The 16,896-nt window shown below is 37.2% G+C and overlaps 1 protein-coding gene across 3 annotated transcripts in view; it reads left to right on the top strand.

Moving 5' to 3' along the window:
• JDP2 (Jun dimerization protein 2) overlaps positions 1-10,202 on the top strand; it is a 71,892-nt gene extending 61,690 nt beyond the window's left edge. For all 3 annotated transcript variants that reach the window (XM_031952503.1, XM_031952501.1, XM_003756218.4), the window contains one exon: positions 8,954-10,202. In XM_031952503.1, the coding sequence (XP_031808363.1) occupies positions 8,954-9,139 (186 nt within the window). In that variant the 3' untranslated portion in view covers positions 9,140-10,202. The remainder of the gene's footprint in view (positions 1-8,953) is intronic.
• Positions 10,203-16,896: the final 6,694 nt, after the last annotated feature.

Here is a 16,896-nt window from a genome sequence, read left to right as displayed (position 1 = left end):
TGACCTACAATTTTTCCCTGCTTGAGATGACTAAACTTCAAAAAAATTTTTTTCACAAAAGCTAAAGTCATGTTCAGATCATTAAGGCTAATAGATCAAAACCTTTTCTTTTGCATCTTTATTAAAAACAAAAGTTCTATGTAGTATTTTTTAAACTAGTATTTTATTTTTCCAAATACATGAAAAGATAGTTTTCAACATTCACCTTTTTTTCATTTTCTTTCTTTCTCCCTTTTTTTTTCTTTTTTCTCTTCTCTCTCTCTCTCTCTCTCTCTCTCTCTCTCTCTCTCTCTCTCTCTCTCTTTTTTTGCTGAGGCAATTGGGGTTAAGGGACTTGTCCAGGGTCACACAGCTAGGAAGTGTTAAGTATCTGAGATCAAATTTGAACTCAGGTCCTCCTCATTTTAGGGCTGGTGTGCCATCTAATTGGCTCAATGTTCAACATTCACTTATTTTTATAGCTTTTTATTTACAAATTATATGCATGGATAATTTTACAGCATTGACAATTGCCAAACCTTTTGTTCCAATTTTTCCTCTCCTTCTCCCCACCCCCTCTCCCAGATGGCAGGTTGACCAATACATCAACATTCACTTTTTCAAAAACTTGTGTTCCAAAATTTCCCCCCTCTCTCCCTTGCCTCTCCCCTTCCAAGACAGCAGGCAATCTGATAAATGTGCAATTCTTATAAACATATTTCATATTCATCATTATACATGTCTTTTAAAAATATATATAAACATTTCCTGATAAATTTTCCTCTCTCCCATTGGAACTTTCCCTTTCAACAAAGGAAAATAGTTACCAACATAGCAACTCTGCCCATCAGCATATGTTGGACATCTGTAGTTCCTGTCTGTCTTATGGAGAAAAGGGAAATCACACCTTCTTTTTACACTACTGTTTTTCTCTGTGCCCAGGGTGACAACTGGCTTTTCTATCACTCAGACAACAGAATGATCTGGTTGTATAGGAGCCCCAGATAGTTCTTCTTTTGTGGGAACCCTTCTTGAAGTCTTAAGTTGAGTATTCATTTAAAACTGCATCTACATAGCTAAGAAAATTTTAATCAAAGTGATCATTTGGTATTACCATAACAAAAAGAAGTGATTTAACTCAATTCCATCACTTGCTCCATCTTGTCCTCTTCCCAGCCTGAGAAGAAAAATGATAATATTGAGTATTTATATTCTTTAAAGCAGGAGTTCTTAATCTGGGATCAGTGGAGTTATTTTTTAAAATAATAGTTTGATAACTGTATTTCAGATGGTTTCCTCTGTGATTTGATATGTTTTATTTTGTGTTCCAAAACATTATCCTGAGAAGGGTCTGTAAGCTTTATCAAAGGGTCCTCAACAGGAAAAAAGTGAAGAATCCCTGCTTCAAATGTTGCTACAATTGTATTGCTATTCTTACCATTCTCCTTTCTCTTAGTTTTGAATGAATGTACTCTTTATTGATCCAGTTAAGAGTAACTCTTTGGAATTTCATTTCTATTATCACAAATCAAATAACTTTACCACAATCCTATTCGTTTATTGTCTTTGACAATAAGCACTGACTGGTGAATGCTCTTTGATTATATCAGATTTATCCCATCCTCTTATCAATCCCTTGGACAAACTGAATGAGCTATGGTTTCATCTCTTTCTTTATTTTAATTTTTGATATCTTTTTGTTTTTGTATCATCTTTACTTCTGAATATATTTTTTCTCCTTTGCTTCACTGAGAGCCACCTCAATAAATAAAAGAAATGTAAGGCTAAAGTAAATATGAGTAAATATATAATTAATATAGTAATACATGGTATAATTAAAATATAAGACTAAAATAAAAGGAATATGAGATTAAAAAATAAAATAAAGATAAGCATGAAAATAAAGATAAGAAATATAAGAATAAAAGAAAAAAGCAGGTCAGCAAAACTAGCTAATGTATCAGCTGAGTCTGATACTATATACAATGTTTCATACTCATAGTCTCCAGCTACTTTTCATTAAATCATTGTATTGTTTTTCAATTGTTTTCTACGATTCGTGACCCCATTTGGGGTGTTTTTGGCAAATAAACTGAAGCGGTTTGCCATTTCCTTCTCCATCTCATTTTTCAGATAAACAAACTGAGGCAAATAGTTAACTGACTTGCCCAGAGTCACACAGTGAGTGTCTGGGGTCAGATTTGATTTCAGGAAGGATTTCAGGAGAATTTTTTGATTGCAGGTCCAGCACTCTGTGCACTATGGTGCCACCTAGCTGCCTACTTACATTGTTGTAATCATTATGTGACTTTTGTGGCTCTGTGTGTTTCACTCTTACCAGTTTGTATTTCTTCCCATACTTCTCTGAATTCTTCATATGCATAGCTTCTCTTTTCTCCCTTTTGTGCTTACAAACTTGACAGATACTCCCTGGCTTCGAGCTGTCTTTTTGTGCAATTTTACACTAGATGGGGGATTTTCTGTTTCTTTTCAGTTCTCTTTATCATTCTTTTAGTTGGGATCCTTTATTTGATATTAGGCTTGTATAGGAGAGAGCTGGACTTCTCCATGACCTTTCACCATCTTAACTAAAAGTTATTATAGTCAAATATTTCATGATTCAATGATATTCCATTACATCATTTGTAGTCATTCCGGACAATAGGAATCTACTTTGTTTACTTTTTTTTTTGCTATTCCTGTCATTGTTCCTGGGTATTTATTAACCCTTTGAGTTAGTAAGTGGTCTAGTACTTATTGAAAGTCTTATCTTTCTTCTGTTCCTCTTCTTTCTCTTTTTCTTCCTCCTTCTTCTTCCTCTTTTATCCCCTCTCTCTCTTTTCACCTCTTCTCCCTCCCTTTCCCCTTTCTCTTTCTCCCTCCCACCCTTTTTTTCTTCTCTTCTTCCGTGTCCTTTTTCTATCTTGTCCAAGCAGAAATCACAAAAGTCACTCTCAGATCCAATCTCACTGCTGATCAATACAGAAGCTTTGGCTTTCATTTCTGATCTGTATCAGATTGCTACTTTGTAGGAAGCTTGGTGCCTTTCCCCCTACCCTATTCCAGGACATATTAGTGCCAGACTTAGGGAGGATACCCAAGTGGCTTTAGCCCATTGTAGCTCATAATTCCTGAGCTCACTAGTCTCAGTCTTGTCCAGTAGCGGAGATCATATCCTCCACCTCTCTGGTCTTTCTTCGTCTTCATTGTGTTTCTTTGGAGATCCTGACAAAATAACTTCTTTTCAGAGCATTTCTCCATTTGAGCAATAGCTTACCCATTTGTCACATGGCTGTCATTTAAAGTGAAACCCCTGATGTCCTAGTTTAAATGTATCCGATTGGACCCAAGGAGATTGTTTTATTAATGCCTGTCAAAAGTGAGAACATTTCTTCTCAAACATCTAAATCTTGCTGTCCCCATGAACTTCTCTACCCTTCCCACAGTGCCATTATGATTTCTCCTGGGTGACTCATTTATTATATATTATGTTCACTCCTGCTTGGTGCCAAAAGAACTTTGAAAAACATCATCTACATAATACTTTTTCCTGTCCTATGGTTCTGTTCTTTTTTTCTTACATGAGAAAAAGAAAAATCTCTAGGAAATGTCATTTATGTTCACTAGTTACTTTTAATCTTGGCTGATGAATCAGCTAATCACTTTTTCTATTTCCTCTTCTCTGGATTAAAGGGATGATACCACCAGAACCTTGAGCTTTCTTCCTCTAGGCCAATCATTTGATTATATTTGGCCCCTTGGTTGTGAATCCCAACTTGGTAGGTGATGGCCAATAATTATGACAATGTCACTCCCTCTGGGCCTCTATCCCATGAAATGGGGGGATGTCCTATGGTAGTGGTTCTCACACTTTTGTTTTCAGTATCTTTATCCTATTAAAAATTATTGAGGATCTCTCCAAAGTGTTTTTGTTTATCTGGATTATATTTATGGACATTTACCATATTGGAAATAAAAACTATTTTTTAATTTGTAGACCTTCTAAAAGGGTTTCAGAGATCCCCAGGATTCTCTAGACCATACTTTGAGAACCACTGTCCTATAGTATACTGGTAATCTCAGCTGCCAGGGAGGTTGAGACTGGTGGATTGCTTCGCACTCTGAGCTGCAGTGTATTATGTCATTCAAAAGTCCTCACTAAGTTTGGCATCAGTATGAAGAGCTTGCAGGAGCAAGAGGTGTGGGAGTGGGAGTGGGAGATCACCAGGCTGCCTAATGTGGGACAAACCAGTCCAAGTTGGCAACAAAGGAAGTCGAAATTAATCAATAGTGAGATTGGGGAAAAAAATTAAAAATGGTGAGATTGGATTTGAGAGTAGCCTCTGAACTTCTAGCCTAAATGAAATGGGAATAACCAATCTTAAACACACACATACACACACACACACATTTAAACACAACTAATCAAATGATTAACAAAATATTTATTGAGCAAGTAAAGGGTGCTAAGCAACACAGGTGGATAAAATATTAGATCCAGTTTCTGCTATTATGGAGCTTGTATTCTAATTGAATTTACAGGCAGTGTATGTATATCTATATGGAAAAGTTTAATATAAGTCATTCTATAAGTGTCAGATGAGTAATAGGCTATGAGTGCAGAGGAAAGAAAGAAAGCTATAGGTTGGGATCATTGAGGAGATTTCATAAAAGAGAAACTTGAAGAATTTATATGATTTCAGTAGAAGGAAGGGAGAGTGGAAATGTAAAGGACACAGGGTCAGAGTTTTAAGGGGACTCTTCAAATTTTTCTAGTCCAACCCCCCTCATTTTTAAGGAAACTGGAATCCAGAGAAATAAAGTGATTTGTTCAAGCTAGTCAAGTGACTAAGACAAGATACAAACCCAGTTGCTTGATTCCAAACCCAGTCCATCAATTAGCCAATTAGCATTTATTAAGCATCTATTATGTGTCAGACCCTGTGCTAAACACTTTTGTCTGTACTCTTTCTATTTTGCCACCCTTTTGAAAATATATTAACAAAGAAACAGAAGGTGATATATTCTAAGGTTGGTGTCTGGGTTGGGATCCATGTGGCTAAAGAAGCCAGCTAGAAGTATCTAAGTAGCACAGTGAGCAGAGTGCTGGACATGAAATCAGGAGACCTTAGTTCAAATACTGACTTTGACACTTACTAGCTATGTGACACAGCTTCTTCTATTTGCCTGTTTCCTTATCTGTAAAAGGAGGAATGTAATAGCATCTAATTCTCAGGGTTGTTGTGAGGATCAAATAAGATAATATTTGTAAAGTACTTTGCCACATTAAAGCATTAAATAAATGCTCTTGTTATTGTCATTATTTTCTATCAGATAATAATAAAGAAGTTATCATTTGAAAAGTCATTTACAGCCAGACTGTGAAGAACTTTGAATGGCATTCTAAAAATTTTGGATTCTATCCTGTAAACAATGAAGAGTTATTGGAAGTTACTTTGAAGGATAAAGGGCAGCAATAATAAGCAATGGTGATCTAAGAAGACTGATGTTTATGACCACTATTTTAACTAGTGCTTATCCTTCTCCCCCCCCCCAAAAAAAATGCTGTTGAAAATTACAATTATGGAACACAGAAAACAGGAATAGATCACAAAATTTAGAGTTCTTTTCCAAGACCTTGCTAATGATAGAGTTGTAGGCTCTCCAGGTTGGGAGGGATATCAGAGACCATCATTCTGACCTCTTCAACAATCTACTTTACAACATACCTCAAAAAACTGGTCATCTGGTTTTTGCTCAAAGTTCTAGTCCAGTCCCTTCTTTTGGTAACTGAGGGTGACTTGAAGCCCAAAGAGGTGAACTGATTGACCCATGGTTGGTCATATGTCTAGTAGGGCCTACATACAGATACCTTAACTCTCATTTTAGCAATGTGCTATGACATTGATGGCCAGCCTTATTTTAACCTTTGAACACCAATTTTAGCTAGTTTGATAGGAAACTGGTTCACAGGAAATCAGGAGGAGAAGGACCTCTTTGGGGATTTTACCCTCCCCATCAGAAGCATATTGTTCTTCTGAAATCTGTTCTTTTTTCATAATCCACCCCCACTTCCCTCACCACCTGCCGCATACACACATACTTCTAGTACTTTTTTTTTCTCCCCCACCCCTGATTATTTATTTTTGGACTGGGAGGAATTCTTTCTACCAATGCAGATTGACACGTAGTCTGCAATTTACAGTCATAGAGAGGGATCTTGGGTGCTAAGAAATTAATTGATTTGCTCAGAGTTTCACAACTGATATGTGTCAAAGAAGGTACTTCAACCTAGGACTTACTGATTCTGGGGCCAGTCCACAATCCACTGTTCTATGGCTGCCTCTTCCTGAGAATTTACCTTTTATTTCTGTGTATGTGGGTGAATATATAAACAGAGCTATATAAACACACCTATTTCCCTTATTATACAAATATATATATATGTGTGTGTGTGTGTGTGTATCTCTCTCCATACACACACACACACACATTCACTCACTATATATATATATATGTATGTATGTATTTCTAGAGATAGTGTGTGTACTTTTATCTACATATATTTTGGGGCATACATGTTATCCCATAATACAATACAATGCAGGTTTTTACGGTCAGAGACAGGTTCATTTTTATTTTTGCATCCCAAAGACTACCACAGTCCCTGGTACTCAGTAGAAGCTTAATCAATCAATACCTATATTCCTCTGCCTAGATATGAAGATACACTTGTGCCACATAGATATTAGAGCCATGTCTTTACCAGCCTTACACAGAGACTTGTACTCAAGAGCTGATTTCACTGAAAAGAAAATCTTTCTTGTGCATATAAGTCATTTTCCAGCTATGTCTGACTCTATATAACCCCATTTGGGGGTTTCCTTGGCAAAGACACCAGAGTGATTTACCACTGCCTTCTTTAGCTCATTTTACAAATAAAGAAACTGAGACCATTAGGATCACCCAACTAGGAAATGTCTGAGGTCAGATTTGATCCCAGGTGAATCTTCCTGACTCCAAGCTCAGCACTGCGCTACCTAGCTAGATAATATTGACTATGGGGCAAAGGGTACCATGAATGTTCCTAGTGGACATCTTGGGTTCACGAAGAACTGTATAATTGAGATTCCAAATTTCTTTTTGTTGTTCAGTCATATCTGATTCTATGTGACCTCATAGACTTTTATTCATGAGGTTTTTCTTGGCAAAGATTCTGGAGTGGTTTGCCATTCCCTTCTCCAGTGTGTCCCCAGATTTTACAGATGAGAAACTGAAGTAAATAAGGTGACTTGCCTAGAGTCACATACCTAGTAAGTTTCTGAGGCCAGACTTGAACTTAGGTCTTTTTTACTCCAGATTCAGTGTTCTATCCACTGTACCACCTAGCTACCCCAATTCTAAATTCACTGGGAGTTTTGAAAATGATCTTCTTAAAGTGTAGATCTGATCTTATCACTGTATCAATTCCAGTGGATTCTTATCACTCCTAGGAGCCAATTTGACTTTTTAAAGTCCTTCTGAACCTGATCCCTTTCTACTTTCCAATCTTCTTATATCTTACTCCCTTTGGTGCATTCTATAATCCAGTAACTCTGGCCTCCTTGCTGTTGCTCATACTCCATCTCAATTCTGCAGTTTTATTAACTGTCTCTTGTGCCTGGAATTCCCTTCCCCCTCCCCTCTGCTTCCTGGCTTCCCTGGATTTCTTCAAGCCTCAGCTAAAATCCCTTCTGCCTGAATCCTTTCTCAGTTGCCTTGTAAGTTAACACCTTCCCTCTGAGATCACCGCCATTTTTCCTGTGTATAACCTCTTTGTACACAATTGTTTGAATGTTGTCTCCTCCATTAGACCATGGGATCCTTGAGAGCAGGGACTGGTTTTGTTTCTTTTTATATCTCCAGTACTTAGTATAGCATATAGTAAGTGCTTAATAAATGCTGTTTGAATTGACTTTAGTTAATGTGAACCCATTTCATTTGTATTTCTCAGTCTAGTTGCAAGATTACAATATAGGTTTCGTCACTGTTGATCCCATGACTACCTGGTGATATACTGGGGCACTGTATGTCTAGAGAACGGTAGTTTATTGTCTAATTCAGATTCTGTTCTTGAATTCTTCAGCCAGAAGGAGACTAACAGCAAAGTAGCTGTAATTAACAATCCTGATGACTTAAGATAAGATGTAGCCCAAAACCAGTCTATAAAGACAAATTTTAGTTATTTAGGTGGTATGGAGCAGTGACCTCAAGGTGTAATCATAGAATCATATATTAGAGGTGGAAGGGACTTTAGAAGTCAAGCCCATTTTAGCCTAAGCCTATCATTTTACAGATGAGAAAACTGAGGCCCTGGGAAGGGATCCCGGTTTTCAATTTTCCAGTTGGGAAAGAAACAAAATTAGGTCAAAACAAAGAAGATCTTCTCTTGGGGTGAGGCTAATAGAAGGGGAAAACAACTGGTAGTTTCTTATTTTAACTAATTGTTATTGCTAAGTGTTAAGTATAGGGATATCTAAGTGGTATAATGGATTTAGGGGTAGCATCAGCCCTAGTGTCAGAAGGACTTGAATTCAAATTCGGCCTCAGATGCTTACTAGCTGTGTGATCCATGACAAGTTAGTTAATCCCATTTGCCTAAAGAAGGAAGGAAATGAAGGAAGGAAGAAAAAAAGAAAGAAAGGAAGGAAGGAAGGGAGAAAGAAGGAAGAGAGAGAGAAGGAGAAAGAGAGCGAGGAAGGAAAGAAAATAAAGGAAGAAAGACAAATGCTATTAGAGACTTTTACATTTAAGCCCCCTGGGCCCTAGTTGCCTCACTCTAATTATGGCTCTATAAGCAAAAGCAGATAAATATATGTGAAAGGAATTTTGCTTCAACAAGTCCCCTTTATCCCTCTCTCCCTTGGTCTTATTCAGAGGGCATTCCCTTCATGTATAATTAAAGTTGCTTCTTTTTGTGTTTGGGGTTCTCTAGGAATCTGAACGTTTGGAACTCATGAATGCAGAACTGAAGGCACAAATTGAGGAGCTAAAACAGGAAAGGCAGCAACTGATCTTGATGTTGAATCGGCATCGTCCCACTTGTATTGTGAGGACAGACAGTGTCAAGACCCCGGAGTCTGAAGCCAACCCACTACTCGAACAACTTGAGAAGAAGTGAAAGTGGATTGGGAGAAGAAAGAAGAAGGAGGATGAGGAGGGAGGAGGACATAGGGTCCCACATGGGGCCTTTGTTTATGTGTGAAAAAAACTTTGCAACAAGGCTCAGCACCGCCAGAATACAGCGGGCTTCTTTGTGGAATACAGACCAGCAACACATGGGGAAGGGAGGGTTGAGGGAAACTTGAGATCAGTGATGAATTGAGACCAAAGTAGAAACAGGGGAGGGGGATGATCCAGTGCCTAGAATTATAGTGATGAGGGAGAAAGGGGTGAATGAAGGAGGGGACCTCCTAGCCTCCATAACTACAGTTTTTTTTTTTCTCCCATCATTTCCCATCAATGTACCCATCTTTGGAACAGCTACTGGCATTGGAAAAGTGTTAGTTGAATATAAAAAAGAAATCCAAATGGAGTTCAGAATAAAATTTCAGTAACTACCCCTTAGCCCCTTACTCCCCAGGTGATTCATCAAAGCAGGAAAGGGATGTGATACAGGACCAATAAGCACTCTCAGTGGCCTCCATCTGCATGTCCCTGTTCCATTGTCATCCCCCTGGATCCTACCGATGCTCTTCCCATGTCCCTGGGAAGACCCCTCCTTAACAGACCTCTCTCCCTGCTGGAGTTTGCTGTGGGCACTGAGGCGCGGGCGCCCTTCCAAAGCACATACTCACTCTAATGTTTACAGCCTGGCTGTCCCGGCAGTGCTTTAACTGCACATTTTTACACTTCTCTCTTTTTTTTTTTTAATATTTTTTACAAAAAGAAAAAAGGTTTTATACAGCAATATATATATGGATTTATATAATCACTCGACGTGATATGGTATAAATATGTTATGGTTTGTTTGTTACGAACAAATACTCAACAGTTATTGCCATTGTGTGTAAGTCAGTGTTAATTAAGTGCTGTAGTCCCTGGGCGCCCTGGGGCTGGTGCCCGTGGAGGGGATGCCTGTTGCCTGATGCAGTGATCCCGAAGGGGGTGAAGCCCATTTCCATCCGTGTAAGCCCTTCATAGTACTCAGTCCTGTATTGCTCAGTAAATGTTACTCTTACTTAGCCTACGGTCTCTTGTGGTCTTTTTCTGCTGGCTTTTTCTGCCTTCAACATGTGTTTGGGTGGGGGAGTTCTGGAGGGGCAGGCAGAGCAAGCAGGGCTGCTGGACAAGCTCGGTTTTTCCTCTGTCCGATAAAGCCGGAGATGTATCTCACTGGTTAGCTTAGGGTATGGCGCTTATGGGGTTACCTGTCTGATCTGCACATGAGCGACTGAACATAACACTTCATGATCACTAACTATGCCTTTGTCATAAGAGAATCCAAGTGGGTGAGTTGAGATGTTCTCAATACAGCTCTTTCTGTAACTCAGAAAATATAAAGAAAGAGTAGCATAGTGTCCTAATTACATATGAAAGGCTTTTAATAATTCACATTTATTACGGTGTGGTCTCATGGTGTCATGGAGGTAACCCTACATCCTTGAGGTCTGTGCCCATAGAGTTTAAGCTTTTCAGGACTCTACAACCCTGGATCCATTTGAGAAGAGGCTCATCTCCAATAGGCTGGATAGTAGCTGATCCCAGGATCAAAAGATTAGGAGGAACCCATGGAAAGGCCATCGATTCTATTTCCCACTTTTAACAACTGAAGAACCTAAGACTCCTAGAGTTTATGTCATATTGGTAAAAAGCAAGAAGGGATATTTGGATTCAACTTCCCGACTCCAGAACCTTTTCATTGTGCTATGGCTTTTGTACATTAAAAATCGATGCATTCAGAGTTGAAAGAAAAGAGATTGGGGGGAAAAAAATCTTTGCATTAAAAGCCTCTAACAAAAATCTGGCAGACAAAATTATTGGAAGTGACACAAGTTTATGAGAATGAGAGCAATTCTCCAGTTAATAAGTGGTTTAAAAATATAAACAGGGAGTTTTTGAATTTAAAAAGAAGACTCACAAACTATCAAAAATCACATGAAAATACTCAAAGTTCCTAACAATTAGATAAATATAAACTTTTAAAACTAAAATTATACCTAGAAAATTGGTTACAAAAATAAATTCATTGACCATGATTAGTCATAAAGCTAATTTTAAAAAGACAAAATTGTTTTGTGGCCATCTTCCTCTTATGCAGTAATAGAATGTTAGAAAATAAAGCATTGAGCTAAGAATTATACAATTTTAAAGTCATCTCCAGGCATTGTGAAATTCTTGTCCAATGACCCAGTCAATATACTAGAACAAAGTTGTCATTCTTGGCATAGTTGCTAGAAATAAAACTAGAAGACAAGAGGATGTTCTCCTTGGAGAAGCAAGAACTGGCAGAATTGGTTTCATCATACAAAGAAAGACAACAAAACAAATGATCTTGTGAGACATTTGGTAAATGTTATATTACAGTGTGTATGGGGAACAAAAGCAAATAGACCAAATGGACAAGATAATTGTAGTTTATTTACCAATTCCTTATGTACCAATTGCTGGTAGGGAGACAGAGAAATCTGACAAAAATTTGACAAGACCCTATAAATTAACTCCATATGTATGGTACTACTCATTGACTTCATTATAAATATATAGAGGAAGATGGTGCAAAATATGTTGGGAAATGTGGCTCAAGATTAAGAAACTAAAGAGAGCAAAGGTTGCTGGACGATACAGAGACAATGACTGTATAATTAATACTTTAAGAAGAGAGATGAAATTGTATATGGTGAGTACTGAATAACATCACAAAATTGGAAGATAACTCAATAGATAGGAAATGGATGATTACTTTATAGATCAGTCATCTCCAAAACAATTGTTGATGTATGACCAAATCATTGACTTTTTAGAGCAAAAATCAAAATCAATGAGTTAGAAAAAAATAGCAATGTAAATAGATTGAAAATGACTAACCTAAATAAGCTATTCTCTCTCCTCTCTTCATATAAAGGGAACAGATAAAAGAAGAGATATCAACCCAAACTACCATCATTCCCTAAGGAAGTTTAATTAATGGAAAGCAATTGCCATAATGAGGGGGTAGAGGAACCTACAAACTTCCTTAGACAGCAAATATGAGATTGTTGCCAAATGAAGTGATATGGCAGCCAGGATCAATATTGATCTGAGATATAAATTTATATATAAGATCATTGGGAATGAGGACTGGACCTGTGGTTTCATGAGTATAAGAAATTCAGATAAATATATTTTCTTTACTAATACAGGTTAGCAACTTCTCTATTAATTATAATTTAGAGAATTGCCTAAAGTTCTGAGAAGTTAGGGGACTTATCCAGAGTTACATAGATAATCTGTTTCTGAAGTGAGACTAGAACCCAGGTCTTCCTGGGTTTGACACCAGCTTCATCTCCACTATGTCATGCATAAATTTATAGTTGTTGTTGTTGTTTTCAAAACAGAATGATAAAAAAGAGAAAAAAAAAAGGATGATTAAAAAAAGAAAAAACAAATACAAGATAAGATAATAATGAAAGGTTATTATCAGTTCTGAACATAAAACACTGAAAAGTGATAGATGGGAGGAAAATTATTGCAGAAAGCTTGGCAAGAAAATCAATTAAGTCACATTTTCCCAAGAGAATTTAACAATGAAACAGAGAACAAGCAGATGAAAAATGGAAAAGATTCATCAAGAATTTTATTACAAGTTCTTTTCTGTGACTACCACATGTGGGTAAATAGTACAAATATTATCTTTTTTATCTTAGAGATGAGGTACTAAGGCTCAGATATAAGTGGCTTGCCCATAATCACAGAGTTATTACCTACTGATGCCAGGTTCCGAACCTAGATCTAACTCCATATCCATAACTTTAACTTAGATATGAAAACCTCTGGCAAGGAATAACCATTGCTCCTTGAGGCAAATCAGTGCATTTTTTTTTTCCATAGCTCTATTTTTTTTTCTTTCGCTGAGGCATTTGGAGTTAAGTGACTTTCCCAGAGTCACACAGCTAGTAAGTGTTAAGTGTGACAAATTTTAAATCAGGTCCTTCTGACTCTAGAGCTGGTACTCTATTCACTGCACCATCTAGCTGCCTCTCATTATTCTAAATGTTTGGGAAATTTTCCTGGCACAAACCTAAATTTTCTTATTTGTAGCTTCTACCCATCACTCTTAGTTTCCATTCATTACTACCTTCTAGGGTCAAACAAAATAATATTGATTTTGAAGTACTTCAAGGAATCTATCGTGTTTTTCCTGAGTTTTCTCTTTTCTAGGCTAAATATCGCTAGTTCCTTCATCCTATCCTCATGTGGGAAGTTCAGTAGTGCAATGTAGGAAGTATTAAGCCTGGAGTCAGGGGTATCTGAGTTCAAATGTAGGTTCAAACACTTATTAACTGTGTGACCCCAAGCAAGTCACTCAACCCCATTTGCCTTATTTCCCTCAGCTCTAATATGATCTGGAGAAGGAAATGGGAAATCATTCCAAGAAAACTTCAAATGGCATCATAAAGGGTTGGACACAACTGAAATGACTCAACAACAAGAACTCCCTTTGCTGTCTTGGTCATGGTCTCCTGCACTCTCTCCAAATTATCCTTTTTAAATTATTGTCCCTAGAACTGAGTATAATGCTCCAGATATAGTCTGACCAGAACAGATTACAACTGGATTATCCCTTCCTTATACCTAAAAGCTATGTTTCTCTTAGTACAGTCCAAATTAAGGGCTGTTAGATGGTGCAAAAGAGAGAGTACTTGGGCTTGAGTCCAGGCTCTAAGTTTAAATCCAACTTCAGTCATTTACTGGCTGTGTAACCCCAGGAAATCACTTAACTTGCATCTGCCTCCATTTCTTCATCTGTAAAATGGGAATAATAATAGCACCTACCTTCCAGGGTGATTGTGAAGATCAAATGAGAAAAGAATTATAAAGTACCTGGCACATAACAAATACAATATACATGTTTGCTATTGTTATTTATTGGCTATGATCTCACATCACACTATCACTGATCATTTATTAAGCATTTACTATGTGTCAGTCTAAGAATCAGTGGTTCTCAAACTTTTGTTTTCAGTATCTTTATCCTATTAAAAATTATTGAGGTTCTCTCCAAAGAGTTTTTGTTTATCTGGATTATATTTATAGACATTTACCATATTGGAAATAAAAACTATTTTTGAATTTGAAGACCCTCTAAAAGAGTTTCAGAGATCCCCAGGATTCTCTAGACCATACTTTGAGAACCACTGGAAGTATTGGGGATATAAAAAGAAGCAAAGGAAAATCTGTCCTCAAGGAGCTCACAATCTCATTGAGTCTTTATTCCTCTGAGATCCTCAATTTTTTTTTCATGACAAATTGATTTCTAAACTTTTCTTTCCATTTTGTAATTGGGAAGTTGATTTCTTGATTATACATGTAAGGTTTTATCTTCATACTCTTGAGTTTCATCTAATTATTTTGGTTCTTCATAATTTTTCTCAACATTTCTGTCCTAACAGAATTGGTTCATAAGTTCTGATTATCTTCATGGTTGGTTTTTTATTTATATTTATCTGGGGAACTAACTGCAAGACAATATGTCTGTCTTATGAAATAATTTTTGGGTAACTTTTGGGCGCATAATGAAACTAAATCTTCTAAATTCCTTCAGTATAAATTCCTTTCTCTGAGGAAAGCCTATGCATTATCCTTCAATTTGACCATGATTTTCTAGTGTGGTTTAATTTGAAATGAGTGAAAAGGTCAGTGTGGATTTGATTCAATTCTCCCAATTATTTCATCAACTCATTGGACCAGAATCTCACAGGATAATATTAGCAGTTACATTAGTGCTTTATAGGTAGCCAAAAATTCACTTGGCACTTTCTATCTGGCTGTTCTTTCACTATCACTAGAGGAACAGAAAAGGATGATGTGACTTATGGTCATCAGTCGTCTTGACCAAGGAATTCATCACCTAGCGATCGCAAGCCCTCCATGCTCAGCTGGGATGGTCCCCAGAGAGCAGACACTGTATCCTGTCAGGACCACACTGAAGTCTTTCCCAATTGGCAGAACCTCTCAGAGCATGGTGCTCCACTGGTATGGCCGTTAAGAACCAAGAATAAGAAGTAGGAAGGAGTATGGAAGCTGGGCTTTTGTGCATCTCTCCAAAGGTCTGAGATCATAGGCTCATGCATTTAAATCTGGAGGGAATTTTTGAAGTTACTCAATCAGGTAACCTCATTTTACAAATTAGGGAAATAGTTTCCTTCAGAGTACTTCTGAAAGTGTTTTCCAAATTGTAATAAGATTTAGAGCTAGGAGAGATCTTATTGCTCATCTGACTACAGAAAGTCTGTTTAATTTTAGAACCAAGAAAACCCCAGAGAAGTTAATTTTCTTGCCCAAGTCCCCATAAGTACAATAAAACGTAAATGGCAGGGCTGAGATTTGAACAGAGATCCTCTTCCTCCCAGTTCAATTTTCATTGTAGCACTCTTTGTCCTTCAATCCTTTCAGTCACATCTAACTCTTTATGACCCTACTTGGAGTTTTCTTGCCAAAGATATTGGAATAGTGTGCCGTTTCCTTCTCCAGCTTGTTTTATAGACAACAGGGTTAAGTGACTTTCCCGACATTACATAGCTTGTATGTTCCTGGTGCCAGATTTTATCTCAGGAAGATGTCTTCTTGCCTCTAGGCCTGGAACTCTATTCATTGGACTATCTAGTTGCCCAGTACATTAGTGATTTCATTCTCTGAGCAGAAGGATGGGAAAGATCCTGAGCTACGCTGAGATTTCAGCTCAGTTATTATGCCCACTGCTACCTTAGTTCTCTAGTAGATTATTCCTTACCCTATCAGTAGGATTTTCTAATATCTTAGAGGTCCTTTAGCAACTTTTCTCATCCATCCATATCCCTGTCTAATGGCTGATTTGGCATTTTGGCAGGGGTAAATGTCTAACTGAATTTGGAATCAGATCTTTTTGAATCCTGGCTCTGAGACTTAATCTTTTGATTATAGACAAATCACTTTCCAATTTCTGAGTCTTACCAGCTTTGGCTATAAAAATGAAATGATTGGACTTTGCTTGGCTGATAAGTAGCCACATTCCTTCTATCTGTGTGATGGTAATTTAAGCATTGCTTTTAAAACCTGTGACATATTCTTTTGAATGTCCTTATTGGAGGCAAACCTTTGGCCTTTGGTTTTTGGAAACATGCCAAAAGTTTTTCAGAACTTCACTTGTTAAAATACAGGGAGTGGTCAGTCTGAACAATATTGGTTTTGCAAATAAATAAAAATATAACACTGCATAATAAAACTTCTGAACATTTTGAATAATGGAAGCAGATTGAGATAGTGCTTCATATTGAAAAGGAATTAGATTTAGTCAGGCTTTGTCTGTGTGGCTCTGCTACTAAGTGTGTGAATTTGGATAAGACAGTTTTCCTTTCTGTATTTGTCTTCATCTATAAAATAAGGGGGTCAGCCATCTTTCATTTTTCTTGTATGTGTTATTTCTCCCAAAAGAATATAAGTTCTTTGAAAGTAAGATATTGTTCTTTTTGCTTGGGTTTTTTGTTTGTTTGATTTGTATATTTCCAATAATTAGCAGAGTGCTTGCCATATAATATTCACTTTTTTGTTGTTCAGTCATTTTAGTCATGCCTGATTTGCTGTGACCCCTTTGGATTGTTGTTAGATTTTTTTTTGGCACAGTTACTGGACTGGTTTGCCATTTTTTTCTCCTGCTCATATTACAGATTAAGAAACTGAGGCAAACAGAGGTAAGTGATT

This window comes from Sarcophilus harrisii, chromosome 2 (assembly GCF_902635505.1).
Source record: "Sarcophilus harrisii chromosome 2, mSarHar1.11, whole genome shotgun sequence".
Classification (NCBI taxonomy): domain Eukaryota; kingdom Metazoa; phylum Chordata; class Mammalia; order Dasyuromorphia; family Dasyuridae; genus Sarcophilus; species Sarcophilus harrisii.
Note: the sequence above shows the minus strand (reverse complement) of the source record. Positions and strands in the feature narration are given on the sequence as shown.